Source organism: Dermochelys coriacea, chromosome 14 (genome assembly GCF_009764565.3).
Source record: "Dermochelys coriacea isolate rDerCor1 chromosome 14, rDerCor1.pri.v4, whole genome shotgun sequence".
Classification (NCBI taxonomy): Eukaryota; Metazoa; Chordata; order Testudines; family Dermochelyidae; genus Dermochelys; species Dermochelys coriacea.
Window position 1 is genome coordinate 2,727,889 of NC_050081.1, and position 18,230 is coordinate 2,746,118.

Here is an 18,230-nt window from a genome sequence, read left to right on the forward strand (position 1 = left end):
GTTACAGGCAGCTGCATGCTCCACCCCAGTGGAGGCTGAAATTCTGGGGCAAATGGGAAGGGAGCTTTATCTGTAGAGATTGCAGTCAGCCTGCACGTGCTAGGAGACGTGGCACAGGCCTGCACTGCTGCCCCTGCAGTGTTGCTTCTTTGCCTTCCAGGGCCTCTCTTAGGGCTGACAGGTTGAGGTGCCACTCACAACCCCAGCATTATTCATGCCTAAAGTTCAGGATCTGGGCTGCATTCCCAGCTCTCTCTCAGACTATCCCCCACGTGACCTTGAGGCAAGTCACTTCACCTTTCTATCCCTCATTTTCCCCATCTGTAAAATGGGGTTAATCCCCACCCACCGGGAGTTTAGTCAGTTAATGTCTGTGAAGCATTGAGATCCTCTGCTGGAAGGACCTGGCGCTGGGCTCACCTAACAGCAGCCTCCTGCCCAGACATGAGCAGGAGAGTCCGGGCCATGCACACCTGTGCTCACCTGGACTGGGCCATGGAACATCAATACAGCCCAGAACCAGAGGCTGATGCTTGGAGAAGCCATTTCTGACTCCTTGCATGCAGGGAGCTTCTGACTGGCCTCGATTCATCTGCTCAACTTACCCTCTCCGTGCTCCCAGCTGTTTGTTTCCTACCCTTCCAGTCTCTCACCCCAGCAGGGTGCCATGGATGTCTGCCTAAATTCCAGCAGCCCCTTCCGATGCTGCGTGAAAGGAAAGGCTCGCAGGACAGAGTCTGTTGTGATAAGTGTTCACTGGGCAACTTCTGATTTTAAACCTGGCTCCTGCCATGAAGCAATTCCCTTTGGGGAAAGTGCCACATTCAGCTCTATGAAATGTGCCCAGTGCCGCTGCAGGACCGCCAAGGGCAGGCTTGTGAGGAGGCAGGAAGCAGCTGGCAGCCTCCTTAGCCCTGCTCCCATTTAGTATTTGAGGGTCAGGACCTCACAAGGCCTTGGACTCCCCTGTTTCCAGCCCATTGCCGCCCAGTGCAAGCCAGGAGGCCGCAGCCCTTCCCCCATCTGCTGGGCTCCTGGCATGTGGTGGCTGCACTGTCACAGCAGTGCATCTGACTAAAGGAAATCCCATCGCTCCATTGCAACTCGGCTGCACGTTAAATCTGGGTCGGCTACGTCGTCTGCTCCGTTTGCTGAGTGCAGCAGTTCCCAAACTTCTGGGGCAACTCTAGTCCTTTACCAGGCTGATGCCAGCTGTGCCTACCACAGACGTGGAGCAGCTCTTGCAATGGGCAGAGGGGTCAGTATGGAGCTCAGAATTACAGTCCTGGGGGGAGCCAGCAGCGGGCAGGGCCTTTGACTGGGAACCATAGCTCCAGGATGATGCTCAGCATTCCCACCCCAGGGTGCCACAAGGCCTTCGTGGCCCCATCACTCACTCGCCAAGCCACCAGGTAGGGTTAGGAGTGGGGCTGGGCTGGGAGCAAGGCCTGCCTCCCACAGGTCTACAGGGCTCCTTTGGCCAGCTGAAAGAGTCACTGAGTGCTGCCCATTGATGAAGATGGGGGAGGGAAATCGCCTGGGAGCTTTACTGGGCTCTAACAGCCGTCAGGGGGTGCTTTGGGACAGCTGTGGGGTGAAGATGGGGCAGGACTGGGGCAGATGGGGAGGGGGGGGATAGAGCTGGCTACAGCTTTGCAGTAATTGCAGCTCCTCACCCAGCAGCCTCCAAGGGCTGGGAGTGGGTGGGTCTGCAGTGTCACCTAGTGGAGGAAGTGTGAGACGGCAGCTCGCAGAATAGAGATGGGGCCGTAATAGGGGCACTCAGGTACCTGAACCCACAGGACATAAAGTCCCCTGTGTCAAGGTCCTTGCACATTTACCCTGCAGAGCTTGTAAATGCTACTCGAGAATCCCTCTTTCCAGCAGGCTCCCACCCCAGCGTCCCTTTCTCGGTGATCCCAATAAACGTCGTGTGTGGAGGACTGAGGCTGTGAGCTAACATGTGGCACCTTCATGTGTATATTTGAAAAGAGCGACATTAATAAAACACCCAGCTACAAGCGTTAAGTCCCAAGTCACCTGAGAGAGCAAGCGAAGAATTCACTTGAGTTATTTCAGACCTTCAGAAAACGCCCCAATGTTGTCAAATGGCATGTAGCAACAGGGGTCTAAGTTACAGCCAATAACAACCCAAAAAAACCCATTTTTTAAAATGACCAAACCCATCTATCTTCCCCTCAACCAGTTATGCTTTACCAGAAAGACAACGGTGCAGCTGAGACCCAAAGGGAATTTGAAAGCACCTCCTCAGAGGTTTCAGAATTACGTCCTTTTTCTCTCTTTCCTGTACAAGCAGGTAGCTTCAAAACAAACTGGATGGCCTCAGAATCAAAAATGGTGGTTGTTTTTTTTCTTTAACACTAGAAGTTGCAGCCAGCAGAATGAATGAGCCCCTTGTTCCTAAAGGCAAAAATCCTGATTAGCAAAGTCAAACCCCTTTTCCTGAATCTGAGTAACGCAGTACAACTCAGTACTTTTCAATCTCAGTATTTCAGGTCTCCTTGATGACCCCAAATTCCTCCCGGGCCCCCCTTTCTTGGTGCAGGGGACCTTATTCTACAGTGTGGGCAGGGTAAAAGTTGAAAAGGTCTCCTGAAACCATTCAGAATATACTAAGAGACTCCATGTCATACCTTTATCTAGTAGCCCTCGGACAAAAAGGGCAGTATTCACTCTCACCAGCCCTAGTTTCTCTGTTAGGGTGGAGTGGAAAGTGTTCTGGGGGAGAATAGTTTTTGGACATGCTTCTTGATCTTGTAAAACCATCATTGGCTTTTTTTAGTCTTCTGTTCAGCCACACCCCCATTTACCAAACACATCGCACCTTGACAGCACTTTTCCCCAAGGATTGCAGTAGGTTTTCCAAGCATTCATGACATACCCCGAGTAGTAGTTTAGTAATATCCCTATTGCCCAGATGGGGCCACTGAGCAACTTAGCAATTGAGAGCTAGTCGGGGTTACAATTATTCAGTAACAGAGCACTGTTAACTCCCCCTGGGACAATGCTCCAGAAGGTCCTTTTCGCTCAATGCAATTTGAGGAGGGGGCATTTCTGAATTGGACATTACAGAGGTGAAGCAATGTGAGAGGGAAGCTCTTACCCTCCTGCTACTCGATGGCCTTGTAAGCACCCCAGTTTGCCTTTAACAGTAAGAGCCCCACCATCCATGGACCAAGGACTGGCTGCATATACAACTTCTCTGGGCTGGCCATTGTTGGGTGGCTGGCCCAGAGGTCTGTGGCCCTGCATACCATGGGCAGGGAGCACCCAAGCTTGAGTCCCTGACTCACATACCAGCCAGCAAGCAGCTATAAGCCTCATGATGTATAGATGTTAAGGCCAGAAGGGACCATTATGATCATCTAATCTGAGCTCCTGCCGAACCCAGCTGATAGAACTTCCAACAGTAATTCCTGCATCAAGCCCAGAACTTCTGTCTGAGCTACAGCAGATCTTCCAGCTGGGGAGGTAACTCTGTCCCTGGTGCAGAGCTGGGAAGAAAGGCTCCTGTTCCTATCATGGTGGCTAATTCTGCCCTGGTTAATTGGGATGAAAAGAGTGAGGCAAATTGCTTCCCCTCTGTAAGCCTAAGGCCAGGATGTTCCTGCTGCAGGAGAAGTATGGATTTACTGGCACACGTGGGGAGCCAGTGAAGGAAGGAAGTGGCAGGGGGGTGGCTGAACAGAAGACTAAAAAAAGCCAATGATGGTTTTACAAGATCAGAAGGAAGGGGCAGGGAAACAATCAGCTCACAAAAGGAGATGTCTCCTGGAAAGGGCTGGGAAGTTCTTGCTGGTGGGAGGGGAGCAGATTTGAAGGGTTTTAGTTTTTGTTTTTTTAAAGGGTGGCTGAAAGCGGGAGGAACTCCCCACAGCCCCCTGCATATAAACCTTCTCCTGATTAAACCTCCCCGTGCAATGCTGTGGCCAGTCCATTCAGTGCAGGGGCTGGGTGGGGACTACCACTGCTTTCCCCCTTTCCCCAGGCTAGGCAGGGGGCTACAGCTACTGGGGAAGCAGAAAATGCAAGCCTGCCTCTGAGGTGAGGGGCGGAAAGAACCAGCGTTTCTCCAGCTGTCCACAGCCTGGTGCTCCCTGAGTGAGGGGCATCCCAGAGGTCATCCTCGGGTGGCGCCTCTGCCATGCAGCTTGGAGAGCAGTTGGTATGAAGGTGGGGAAAGCAAGTGGCTCCGCTGTGGGGGGAAAGGTTCTGGAAGAAGGCAAGTCTGTGCCTGAAGCCCTTGGCAGAAGGCCTATGAAGAAGGCTTCCGCAAGTGGCTTCACCTAAAGCTTGGGCATCTGCTCCCTCGCTGTAGCAACGGACTGGTGCCAATACTTCACATTTCGCAGAGGTCTTCTTAGAGGAGCCAGTAAATCCACGCTTTTGTCCTGTACTGGTTTTGGGGCGGAGGGACTGGGGCTGGCTTAGGGCATATTCCAGCAGCTGCGTCTCCTGTCCCCAGCAATGCAGACCAGCACTATAACTTGGGTGCTTTTTAGGCCTGGTCTACCTCTAACTCTGTCACTCAGGGGTGTGAAAAATTGACATCCCTGGCAGATGTAGTGAAGCCGACCTACACCCCAGTGTAGACTCGACTAGGTTGACAGAATAATTCCTCCGTGGTAGCCGTCTCTGACATGCTTCCAGTTCCAGATGCAAGGCCTGCTAAACAGGCAGAACTGCAGGGTCTCCATGCGTGGATGAAATGATGGTCTTCAGAGGAGGGATTTAGGGTTATTAGGAAGAGGGGAAACTTTTGGGAAAGGAGGAGCCTATACAGGAAGCATGGGCTCCACCTAAATCAAATGGAACCAGACTGCTGGCATGGAAAACTTAAAACGTTGTAGAGGAGTTTTTAAACTAAGGGCTGGGAAAAAGCTGACAGGTGAAAAGAGCACATGGTTCAGACAGAGACGTCCCTTGGGGAGGATTTATTGAAGGCGATATTCTATAGTCTAGTAAAGAGGAGAGGATAGAAGTTGATTTGCAGGTGGGAACTGAAGAGAAACAGTGAACCAAAAAAGAGTCCTATTCAATTACATCATATGAAGACAGACAACTAAATAGTGACACATTTTATAAGTGCTTGTATTCAAATGCTAGAAATCTAAATACTGACATGGATGAACTTGAGTGCCTGGTATTAAATGAGGATATTGATATAACAGGCATCACAGAAACTTGGTGAAATCATGATAATCAATAGGATATGGTAATACCAGGGTACAAAATATATAGCAATGACAGAGAAGGGCAGGTTGGTGTGGGAGTGGCACTGTATGTGAAAGAAAGCATAGAGTCAAATATAGTAAAAATCTTAATGAAACTGCGCCATAGAAGCTCTCTGGATAGAAACTCCAGGTTTGAATAATAAGAGTATAGCGGTAGAAATACTACCAGCCACCTAACCAGGATGGTGATGGCGCTTGGGAAATGCTCAGGGAGATTAGAAAGGCTACAAAAATAGAAACCCCAATAATAATGGGGGATTTCAACTATCCCCATATTGACAGGGAACATGTCGCCTCAGGACAGGATGCAGAGATAAAATTTCTAGACACCATTAATGATTGTTTCTTAGAGTAGCTAGTCCAGGAACCCATAAGCAGAGAGTCCATTCTTGATTTAGTGGAGCATAGGATCTGGTTCAAGAAGTGAATACAGCTAAACCGCTTGTAATAGCAACCATAAAGTAATTCAATTTAACATCCGGGGCTGGGCAGGGGTGGGGGGAGAAGAGTTACCAAAGAAACCCACAACATTAGCATTTAAATTCAAAAAGGTGAGCTACACAAAAATGAGACTAGTTAAACGGAAATTAAAAGGAACAGTCACAAGAATGAATGCCTGCAAACTGCATGGAAACTATTTAAAAACACCATAATAGAGCCTCAAACTAAATGTAAACCCCAAATCAAAAAAGAAAGAAAGGAGACCAAAAATGCCACCATGGCTTAACAACAGAGTAAAAGAAGCTGTTAGAGGCAAAAAACATCCTTTTAAAATCAGAAGTCAGATCCTACTGAGGAAAAAAGAAAAAAACGCATATACTCTGGTGAATCAAGTGTACAAATATAATTAAGTAGGCCAAAAAAGAATTTGAAGAGCAAATAGCAAGAGACAAATATTAACAGCAATTTTTTAAAGTACATCAAAAGCAGGAAGCCTGTCAAGCAATCAGTTGGGCCTCTAGACAATCAAGGCGCTAAAGGAGCACTCATAGAAGACAAGGCCATTGCAAAGAAGCTAAATGAATTATTTGCCTCAGTCTTAATTGCAGAGAATGTAAGGGAGATTCTCACACCTGAGCCATTCTTTTTAGATGACAAATCTGAGAAACTTCACCAGATTGAGTTGTCACTGGAGGAGATTTTGGAACAAATTGATTAATTAAACCATAATAAATCACCAGGACCGCCAGATGGTATCACCCAAGAGTTCTGAAGGATCTCAGATATTAAATTGCAGAACTGTGGTATGGAACCTATTACTTAAATTAGTCTCTGTACCAGCTGACTAGAGGGTAGCTAATGCAATGTCAATTTTTTTTTAAAACGAGAAGTCTGGTGACACTTTAAAGACTAACAGATTTATATGGGCATAAGCTTTCGTGGGTAAAAAACTCCACTTCTTCAGATGCATCTGAAGAAGTGAGGTTTTTTACCCACGTGAAGAAGTGGGGTTTTTAGAAGTGTGAATTTTTCATACCCTTGAGTGGCATAGTTGGGTCAACTTAACTTTTGAGTGTAGACCTTGCCTTAGAAAAGAGACTATTGAGCGGGGTATGACAGAGGTGTGTAAAATAATGCCTACTGTGGAGAAAGTAAATTAGGAAGTGTTTATTCCTTCACATAACACCAGGGTGGACACCCGATGAAACTAAATAGGCAGCAGATTTACAACTAATGTAAGGAAGTTCTTCTTTACACAATACACGGTCAACCTGTGGAACTCGTTGCCAGGGGACGGGGGGAAGGCCAAAACTATAACTGGGTTCAAAAAAGAATTGGATACGTTCATGGAGGATAGGCCCATCAATGGCCATTAGCCACGATGGGGAGGGGTGCAACCCCAAGCTCTGGCTGCTAGAAGCTGGGACTGGACAACAGGGGATGGATCACTCAATAGTTACTCTGTTCTGTCCATTCCCTCTGAAGCATCTGGCACTGGCCGTGGTCAGAGACAGGATTCCAGGCTAGCTGGACCATTGGTCTGACCCAGTCTGGCCATTCGCACCCCTGAGAGACGCAGTTAAGCCGACCTAAGCCCCAGCGTAGACAGTGTGAGGTTGATGGAAGAACGTGTCCGTCGACCCTGCTACCACTCTTGGACAGGTAGATTTACTACAGTGATGGAAGAACATCTCCTGCCGCTGTAGTGTCTATGCTAGAACCACAGCGCAGCTGCCGCTGTCTCCTCCTAGTATTTCTAGTGTAGCCCTTTGTTTTGTGAAAGGGCCTCTAGCCTCAGTCCTCTGTTGCCACCCGCTGCCTGATTGCAGCAGGACCCACACATTTCCCCTCCATTGGTATATCTGAGAGCACTCCAAGGAGCAAGTTGGATCCTTGCTATCAGCCCCAGAGGCAAGAGGGAGGGGCAGCACATCTTCATGGTGCTCTGGTTTGGAGTCCCAGTCCCACGGTGCAGGGTATTAAATACCCATGAATGATGATTTTGGAAAAGCCCCTTTGGAACTGACAAATGTGAGAATATTTGTGAAAAGGTTCCTGCTCTTGGGGACCCCTGCGCAGCCATCAGGGTGTTTGGTTGGCATGGTGGGAACCAGGAACTGAGGCATGTTGCCAGCTCCTGTGATGTTATTACACATCTCATAATTGATATTTCCCCGAAAGCCCCAGCTCCTCATGTGACTACACAAGAACCCCAGCTTTCAGTTAAAGTGTCTGGGCCTCAAATCCTTGAGAAGAGCTTGAAAATATGAACGCTAAAGACTCAAATCTTCAGAAAGCAAACGCCAAAAACCCAGCCTTCCTTGTTTGAGGAAGGTCCTGACTTCGGGGTTTTGATTAGGGAGAGGGTTGGTGACGGCTGTGCTAGGACCCCCAGACGCTGGTCGGTCAGTCTGTCTGTCCATCCATCCGGTGGACTCGAAGCACTTTACAAATATTAATGAATTTGCCTTACTCCATGCACCCCAGGGGCAGGTCAGGAGTGTCCCTTTCCCCCAGGCCTGGGGCGAGCCGGCAGCATTGGCCAGAGACTTGGTTCCTGCAAGGACAGGCCCTGCCTCAGGTACTAGGTGCTTCCTTCCCCTAAAATCTCCCTCTGCCCCGGTGCAGCCCCAGCAACCCACCCACAGGGCAGCAAGCACCAGTGCAAACGAGCTGCGTATGGCGATGCTGCTGCAGGCCAGAGATGGGGGGCAACTGCCCCCCAAAACCTCCAGCCCTGCAGGAGCTGCACAGCCTGGTGCATGTGTCCCTGCTACAGTCAAATGGGGAGAGACAGGATGCCACGGGGATGAGCCTCCTGTAGCCCCACAAGTGCTCCCCCACCAGCATCCTCCGCCCATCCCATTCTCTCCATAGCACCCCCATCCCCTGCCCCTCTCCTCTCTACAGCCCCCCAGGGACACCCCACCCCCCTGCCCCCCATCCCTCCTCTGCCCCCTCCTCTCTACAGCCCCCCAGGGACACCCCGCCCCCCTGCCCCCCATCCCTCCTCTGCCCCTCTCCTCTCTACAGCCCCCCAGGGACACCCCACCCCCCTGCCCCCCATCCCTCCTCTGCCCCTCTCCTCTCTACAGCCCCCCAGGGACACCCCGCCCCCCTGGCCCCCATCCCTCCTCTGCCCCTCTCCTCTCTACAGCCCCCCAGGGACACCCCCCCCCCCCCGGCCCCCCATCCCTCCTCTGCCCCTCTCCTCTCTACAGCCCCCCAGGGACAACCCGCCCCCCTGCCCCCCATCCCTCCTCTGCCCCTCTCCTCTCTACAGCCCCCCAGGGACACCCCGCCCCCCTGGCCCCCATCCCTCCTCTGCCCCTCTCCTCTCTACAGCCCCCAGGGACACCCCGCCCCCCTGGCCCCCATCCCTCCTCTGCCCCTCTCCTCTCTACAGCCCCCCAGGGACACCCCGCCCCCCTGCCCCCCATCCCTCCTCTGCCCCTCTCCTCTCTACAGCCCCCCAGGGACACCCCGCCCCCCTGGCCCCCATCCCTCCTCTGCCCCTCTCCTCTCTACAGCCCCCCAGGGACACCCCGCCCCCCCTGCCCCCCATCCCTCCTCTGCCCCTCTCCTCTCTACAGCCCCCCAGGGACACCCCGCCCCCCTGGCCCCCATCCCTCCTCTGCCCCTCTCCTCTCTACAGCCCCCCAGGGACACCCCGCCCCCCTGCCCCCCATCCCTCCTCTGCCCCTCTCCTCTCTACAGCCCCCCAGGGACACCCCGCCCCCTGGCCCCCATCCCTCCTCTGCCCCTCTCCTCTCTACAGCCCCCCAGGGACACCCGCCCCCCGGGCCCCCATCCCTCCTCTGCCCCTCTCCTCTCTACAGCCCCCCAGGGACACCCCGCCCCCCTGCCCCCCATCCCTCCTCTGCCCCTCTCCTCTCTACAGCCCCCCAGGGACACCCCGCCCCCCTGGCCCCCATCCCTCCTCTGCCCCTCTCCTCTCTACAGCCCCCCAGGGACACCCCGCCCCCCTGGCCCCGCCCCGCCAGCCCGCCTCTCTCCAGACCCCTCCCGCGCTCTCCTCGGCAGCCCCTCCCCCCGCCGTTCGCTTTTAGCCGGGCCGGGCCCAGCGCGGCCGCCGTAGGCGGGGAGCGGCCGCCCGGGCCATGGGGAACCTGCTGGGCCGCAAGCGGCGGAGCCGCGTCACGGAGCAGGACAAGGCCGTGCTGGTGAGGCCCCCCCGGCCGGCCCCCCCCGGCCCCGTGTAACTAACGCCGCTCGTCTCCGCTTCGGGCCCGCGGCTGCGGCGACCTGCTGGGCCCCCCCCCCCAGACCCCCCCGGGGACCCCGGGCCGGGCCCCCCGCCCGTGAACTCCCCCCCCGGGGGCGCCGGGCCGGGCCCCCGCCCGCGAACTCCCCCCCTCCCCCCCCGGGGGCGCCGGGCCGGGCCCCCCGCCCGCGAACTCCCCCCCTCCCCCCCGGGGGCGCCGGGCCGGGCCCCCCGCCCGCGAACTCCCCCCCTCCCCCCCGGGGGCGCCGGGCCGGGCCCCCCGCCCGCGAACTCCCCCCCCCCCCCCCCGGGGGCGCCGGGCCGGGCCCACCGCCCGCGAACTCCCCCCCTCCCCCCCCGGGGGCGCCGGGCCGGGCCCACCCACCTAGTTAATTGCACAGTCAAGGCCTTAGCGTTGAAGTGTGATCGGCAAGGGTAGGTGTGATTCCCCCTCTTTATCCGCACCGCATTCTGCATTGGGTGCTGGGTCCTGAGTCTTTCAGGAGCTATTGAAGGCACGGAGACAACGGCTCTGTTCTCTTTCCCCTGCCACGGGTCACTCTCTGGGGGAAACGCTTCCAGGCCATCCGTGGGCGTCCGACTGTCCTGGAGCATCCCTACAGCACTAACTTCTTGTACAATTCCAGAAGCAAGTCGTTTCCGCGGGCTGCCAGCGGGGTGTAGCCCCCCCCAAAGCTCGCGAGGTGTTTCTGTCTTGGGAGCCGCTGTTGCGAGCCTTTTCCCTTTTGAGGAGCGTGAAGTCCCAAAGCGAGGAGGAGACAACAGTTTGGGGGTTAGCTTTGGGCAGGTAACCCCTTTAGCTGCGTGCTGTGCTGTTGTCTTCCAGGAACTAGCCACTGAAATGATTAGAAAATCGGGACCTATCGGGACAGATGGAATAGACAGCAGGTGTGTTAAACAGCAGTTGTACAGTTAAGCTTCCATGGCTTGTCTTCTAACTGCTTTTATTTTTCTTCTCCATTAGCAACTGAAACAGCAGCGGGATAAACTGAAGCAGTATCAGAAACGGCTTGCTCTGAATCTGGAACGAGAGAGAGCTGTCGCCCGGCAGCTGCTGAGAAATGGCAAGAAAGAGTAAGTGAGGCGCTGCAGCTTCTGTTCGGGGGCAGAATGTGAAGGCCAGAGAGGGCAGAGAAGACAGCGTCCTTGCAATACAAAAGGATTTGTGTTGTTTCAAACATCTGGAGTAAAGTTACCAGGAAATATTATTGAAACAGAGGATACAAATGAGTTCAGGGGATACATACGTAGGGCTTCTTTCTGTAGAAGGAGTGAGGTTAAAAAGTAGGATTCAGAGTGAACCTGTGTACTGAGCTTGGAAGGCCTTTGCCTGAGTCTCAGTGAGGGTTTGAAAATCTAGACTGTGGTCATACTCTTCATTATACAGCTGCCATCTGCTAATGCTATAATTTAATTTGTGTGGGCGCTTCTTGGGTGCACCAGTCCCTGCTAGGACCTGTAGTTCCCATGCGTTGACGTTTTTCTACAAATTACATGGGTTCTGCACGCTCCAGACACATTAACAACACAATCCAGGGTTGGGCAAAATTGGGCATCCCTGGCCAGAAATACCTCTTTTTCACTGAGCTTTACTGCTGGCATGCTCTGCAGAGGAAAATTCTTAACCGAAACATGGGCTGGAATAGATTTCACGGCAATCTCTCTGTCCTTTAAGAAACAAAGCTTTTTATTTTACTGACAAGATTACAAAATTAATTCTTTGGCTTAAATCCTCCAATTTATGCAAAAAATCAATTTGGGAAGCATGGCTCAGCTTGTGTTTAATTATAAAGCCACATCACTTATCCGGGTTCATCTGCCTGTGGAGAGAATTCCAGGCAGACTTTGGAGAGCAGAATCTGTACTCTAGACAGAAGAAACTGGTGCCTTTGTGTTTTGGTCCCAATTAAAACTTCCTAACTTCCATATCCATATCAACAGTGCCAAGTCACTGCAGAGGGCTGACTATGACCCATTTTAAACTGATATTGTCACCTTAAATTTGCCATTTAGATTTAAATTTTATAAAGACAATATTTTATAATAGCTCACATCAGTAGAAATATGAACACAATTAAAAAAAAATCCAATGGAAATGATATTTTGATAGCGTGTAACTCAATGGGGCCTTGACCTGACTTCTCTGGTTGCTACTATAATACAAATAAACAGTCCTCTGCAGTTTTTGAAACCCATAAATTGCCGTACTAAGATCCTGAAAGGGAAACTATCTTAATTATTTTCTTTATCCAAGCTGGGAGAAATGCTAAAAAAAAATAGAGCACAATTACAGGTTTCAGAGTAGTAACTGCGTTAGTCTGTATTCGCAAAAAGAAAAGGAGGACTTGTGGCACCTTAGAGACTAACAAATTTATTTGAGCATAAGCTTTCGTGAGCTACAGCATCCAATGAAGTGAGCTGTAGCTCATGAAAGCTTATGCTAAAATAAATTTGTTAGTCTCGAAGGTGCCGTAAGTACTTCTTTTCTTCTTAGAGTACAATTAGTGACTTGGGAATAGTTTTTGAGAATCATTTCACTGTTAATCATCAGAGTTATTATGGATAACTGGTAAAGGAACTGGCATGTAGCATGCATATTTTATTTATTTATATATATATAATTGTATGTGTTGCGATATCATTCAAAGGCTCCAGTCAGGATCAGAGCCCAGTTCGGGGGCAGGTAGTAATCTCCCAAAGAGTGTGCAAACCGATCTAATGTGCTGTTTAGTTAACAATGTCCTTTTGAGTTGTACTTTAGAATAGCAATACGCGCTCCTCCTTTCATTGTGCTTTTCTGGTTAGTCCATTGGCCATTAGGCTCACATCTTATGATGCTTCCTCCCAGCCCTCAAGTGTGTTAGAATTCCCAGAAATGCTCAGTAAATCTGCATGCTTAATTATAACATAGCTATGCACAAAGTACAAGTCTAACTGATCAGTGAACACTTCCTAACAGAGCTGATACTCTTCCCATGGTGGATCTGTCTGGAATTTGTTGGTTCCATATCATTAGGCCTAATAACAAACCAAAGAGACATTCTCGAGGGCAAAATACATTTGAAGAGGTCTGCACGGCTTCCAGTGGTGACCTGAAATACTGTTTTTTCTGTCCTTCCATTGCTCAGACCCCCAGCCCTTTCCCCTGTGCCTTTCTCCCACTGTGGCTGTCGCTGGTCTGCCAGGTGGGCACTATCTGCTCCTGCCACTTACTTTCTATCCAGTGTTTCCTGCCTTGGATTTGGTAAATCTTTGGCATTAAAATGTTTTTTTTTGGAGTGAAAGTGAAAAGCAGTCTGTCCCAGGAGAAGCCTTGTGGAGAACCTAAAGTTGTCATGGGATGGGAAGGGCCCAACAGGCCTGGCTGTTGCCTTCAGTCCTGATCAATAACTAATACTTTCTATCCACCCCTTCCCTGAAAAAATCTGTGGTCACGTGTAAATTCCTGTTAATCTGTTTGAGGAGGTTTTCTTATCTACTCCAGGCCCAAATAAGCATTGCCCTTATGTGGTCTGGACCTATGGCTGCCCATAACCCAGAAGAGGTCATCCGTTGTTGGTTAGTGTCTGCTCCCAGAAGCCCATGTCAGTACTGGAGAGTGACTGGCTGACAGCGAGCCCGCTGCTGAGCTGCGCACTTGAAGACAGCTACGTTCTCTATCGTCTAGATACAGATTTGGCGTGATCCATGTTAAGCCTCTGTAAGCTGCACAATGCTCTTCCCCATTAGTGAAAGACATGGACTTTAGAGCACGCAACAATTTGAGTAAATGCTGGAAACTTTACACCATATTTAGTTATATTTTCTGGCTCTGCAGATGGCTAACCATTAATTCTAATTCACCATTAGGTTTTCTCCCCAGTCCAATGCTGTGGAATTCCCACAGTTCAGAACTATCTATTGGTCACTGGCTTAATCTGTTCTTAAAAGAAATCTCTTGACTGTAAATGTTTGACTCATCTGCCCCTTTTTATCCCGTCTTCCTTATGGGAGTTGTTCCGCCATTGCACTTGACGTGTACATTTTAGAAAAACACCTCATAAAAACTGTAATATAGCATTGTTGTGATCTTTTAGGCTCACTTGTTTGAGTTTTTTTCTGCTCTTTTATTCATTCAGAAAAGCCAAGTTATTGCTAAAGAAGAAGCGCTACCAAGAGCAGCTGCTAGATAAAACAGAAAACCAAATCAGCAACCTGGAACGCATGGTATGCAAGAATCAGTGAATCCCAGGGAATGGCTTATTTTGCGCAGCTGTTTAGGATGCATGTCCCTTTTGCCTGTGTGTAATTACAGCTAACTGCCCTAACATGAAGGGCACTTAATGCTAGGCTGGTAGTACAAACATTTCATAGAACTGGCTACACCATGATTATCTCCTAACCTAGTTATGAACTAGGTCCAGTTTGTAATGTAGACTGGGCCTTAACCCTGTGTCTCATCAGCATGTAAAGCCTTGGTCAAGTGCAGCAGTGGAAGCCTCCCCTCCGTTTTAAAGAGACCGTTTCTAGAAGTGGGTGGAGTTCAGCTTCAGGGCCAGTTTAGCCTTAGGCCTCTGCTTAAGACTGCCAACAAGGGAGCCAGCTACTGCCCACTTCAGTTGTGGTCTGGATGCAGCCACCTGAGCGAAGGCATTCATTGTGCACAGGCACTGGAACAGCAATCAGGTGGCTATTGCTTCTCATTATTACAGACATGGGGTGGATTTGGACCAATAACCACTAAGTAAAAGCCTCCATATTCCAGCTGCCTGAGCCTTCCGGTCTGTTTCTGTACTGCCCATTGATGTGGGGGTGTGACTGCTCTTGACTCAGCTGTGACTCGTGTTCTTACTCTAGGTCCAGGATATTGAATTCACCCAGATTGAAATGAAGGTGATTGAAGGCCTGAAAATTGGCAATGAATGTCTGAATAAAATGCATGAGGTAAGGGGGACCCAGAGAGCTCTGGATGAGGCAGAGTTGTGGGTTTTCACATCTGTTCTGCAGCCCTTATATGCAGAGTTTGGCTTTCTCCTCCTAGGTCATGTCAATAGAAGAAGTGGAAAGAATAATAGATGAAACCCAAGATGCTGTGGAATATCAAAGGGTACGTATAGAGCACATATGCGGTCCTGAGCAGAGATGACCAATCATGCAGTGTTTTTGTGATGTGGACTATGCTCCAGGCTGCCAGCTAGGCTGAGATCTGCCAAAACTCATTTCATAGGTGACCAAATTAGGGTTTGATTTTAGGCCTCCCGCAGCAAAAAGCCAGAGCAATAACTGTGTGTGGTGTGGTGTCCCCTTATCACATGCACTGTTGTGTGTGTGGGGGCGTGGGGGGTGCTGTAAGCAGCAGAGCTGTCATGCTGTGGTGTTCATTGGCACATCCGTCTCTCTCCTGCACAGCAAATCGATGCAATGCTGGCTGGCAGCTTCACGGAAGAAGATGAAGATGCCATTTTAGAAGAATTAAATGCCATTACTCAGGTGAGCCTTAATTTCATGCTCTGGTAATTACTTTTAATCCACATTTCCAAGTGGTAATCTTTCATCAGGGTAGGGGTTGTTTCTCCCGTAGAGATGGTAGTTGATTTAATTCTGCTGGATAGCCTAATTATAGCTGCATGTGTGTGTTCTATGTGTCATCTGAGAAGCCAGGCAGATGCTCTGTACTCGGGAGACACTTAAACCACTTGGAATGTGTTTAAAGGTTGTTTTTTCTTATTACAGACAGTAGTCTTGTGGATTGGGGCACTGCCTTCACTGGACAGCTGTCCCACTTTACTTGACTAAGACCTTGACTGTTTCAGACCCGGTTCGCTGTCTCACTTTCACCTCTGTTCTCGACCCCTCCACCCTTCATGGAGTGTATGGCTGCTCCAAACTCCCGTCTTGAGGTTGTCTGGTTTTACCACCGGAAACCTTCAATCCAGTGGGGCTGTGGTGGTGGGACTCTGCAGCTGGCCCTGCCAGGGGGAAACTCATGGCTAATCTGTGCTCATAATAAACATAATTTTACAAAGCCTGGCCATGCCCTGGTCCACTGGACAGCACTGAAACTAACAACTCGAAGCAGCGGCGTCTCCTGCAGTTCTGGGGGAAGATGCCTTTTTGCATGCAGAAGCATCTGTTCGTATAGTTTCCAAACCAGCTCAGTGCAGAAGCCTGAAAGGAGCTCTGTGCTAACACAGCAGCATGTGGGGTGAGTGAGACGTGACATGTTTAATGTGCTTGCAGGAACAACTCGAGCTCCCTGAAGTTCCCGCTGAGCCACTCCCAGAAAAGATCCCAGGTAGAGTCTGTTTATTTGATCGTACGACTTCTGCTTCTCCTGCATCTTCTCGGGGGTCTAACGGCAACTTGGGACCCTTCTTGTTTGCGGTGAATGTAGCATTTCTGAATGTGAGCGGCTAAACGGTGCCTGGTGCAGTGTGGGCTTGGGCTGTGCAAGCTTCTTCTGACAAATGCAGCTTACCCTGGACCTTCAGCACCCCCACGGTCTCAGTCTCAGTCCAGCCTCTTATGTTGTTCAGCCAGTGTGTTTCGTAATCTGCATAGTGGTCCTCCTACCCTCTGTTAAACCGGGCCATCCCAAGTGATATTTCTTACCTGCAGGGAGGCTTCCTGGCCCAGCAGCAATGCATAACACTTGTTAGCGTGCTAAGCTCACCCCTAGAGAACTTACTGCATTTCTCTCCCAGAATGTGGGTCAGGCTTGAGATTCTGTGATACCAGAAACGGCTGGGATCCCTCCCAGCTCAGCTGCTATCGCAATGTGCTTTTGCTAGGGGGGATCCGGTGCCTATCCAATTGCTTCTCTTTTTAGGGTCATAAAAGGCCCATCACTGTCTCATGAGCACCACATCTCTCAGAACACTAGGACCCAAGGGACATGGTGATGGTTCTTGCCTCCAGAAGGGGCCCATGTGCTGGCTCACCCCTGAGCATCCAGTGCAGGATACTGCGCTGTAGGGGTTGTGTAGATAGCACACACAGCTGATGAGCCAAAAATAGGCCAGAATGCAAGGGTAGGTGAACTGTGACACTCCTGGGCCTTAGCCTGGCTTTGGGGAGGAAGGAGTTAAAATACAGCCCCAGAGAAATGGGGCTCTGCCCTTGCTGGAAGGGCTTCAAGGAAACCCTGCACTGGGGTTGAATGGGCTGGACTCGCGCTGGGTTTGTGGAGCTGAGTCTCCCACGGATAACAGAGCGTTGAGAGACTCGCTGTAAGAGAGGAATCCAGCCTCCTGATTGTAGGAACCAGGAGCAGTAAAAGCCGCAGGACATCTGGTTTTGGCTATGACATCTGGACAGTGAACAGGAGTCAGTCAGTCCATGCTGTCAATCGATAGCAGGCTGGCCACACCTTCACGTGAGCTCTGCTTGTAGGGGGCCCGCTCACTCTCTGTGAGGATGCAGGCTGTCATAACACAGAGATGAGGGAGATCTCATCTAGCCAGTGCCCCTGCAGGAAACTGCTTGCTTTGACCTTATGTTGTATGATGCAGTGCACTGGTCTTTCCTTCTCGGTTGTCTAGATTGTAGCTGGTATTTGTTAAGATTGTATCTTAACTGCTTGAGCAGCATGTGGGGCAGAGGGAGATGCTGGATAAATAGAATTACTCTTGCTGTATCGTTCAGTAGATTTCCCAGGTGCTGCTGGAATGCTCCTTGCCTTGCAGAGAAATGAGAGATGAGTCTTGTTTCTCTTGCAGGACTTGACTCTCTATTTTCTCTTATTCTGAAATGAGTTTCTCTTTCTTCCACAGAAGCATCACCTGTCAAGATCAGGGCCAAGCCAGAACTGGTGGCAGCATCTTAATTCCACTCCTGGGGATAACCCCAAATAACTTCCATCATGGACAGTTTGAATCCCAGCATGCCCTGGGAACAGGAAACTCCACAGTAGCATCCCAGCTGCGCTGGGCGAATGTGCTGGAGTGAGGTTTCCTGCACAGGGCAGGGAATCTCAGCAGATTATCGCTCTTGTATCAAGATTATTTTCTATTGCTTTCTTTTTGTAATTTAAACTCACTCAGCTGCGCTGTCTCTGGATTAAACAGTGACTTTAAAACTTCCAAAGCCAAATGCTTTCTACAGGCTGCTTTCAATTGCAAATCTGCCTGTGCAACCAGTGCTGCCATCACTGATCTGTTAGAAGCTCATGTGCTGGTCTTGGAACACTGAAGTGTTAAAAATGGTTTTTGTAGTCCCTATGTTACACTGCACTGCTAGGAACCCATCAGACCTTCCCTTTGGCTGTGATCCTGTATCCCTCTGATTTTCCTCCTCTGGCTGGGGCTCCA

General features: G+C 50.6%; 1 protein-coding gene across 1 annotated transcript; it reads left to right on the forward strand.

Annotated features, from left to right (window-relative positions):
• Positions 1-9,738: 9,738 nt before the first annotated feature.
• Positions 9,739-18,002, forward strand: CHMP6 (charged multivesicular body protein 6). The gene is made up of 8 exons (XM_038372068.2): positions 9,739-9,880; positions 10,907-11,016; positions 14,061-14,148; positions 14,779-14,865; positions 14,963-15,028; positions 15,331-15,411; positions 16,162-16,216; positions 17,694-18,002. The coding sequence occupies exons 1-8, from the start codon at positions 9,818-9,820 to the stop codon at positions 17,744-17,746; spliced, it is 603 nt and encodes a 200-aa protein (XP_038227996.1). The 5' UTR covers positions 9,739-9,817; the 3' UTR covers positions 17,747-18,002.
• Positions 18,003-18,230: the final 228 nt, after the last annotated feature.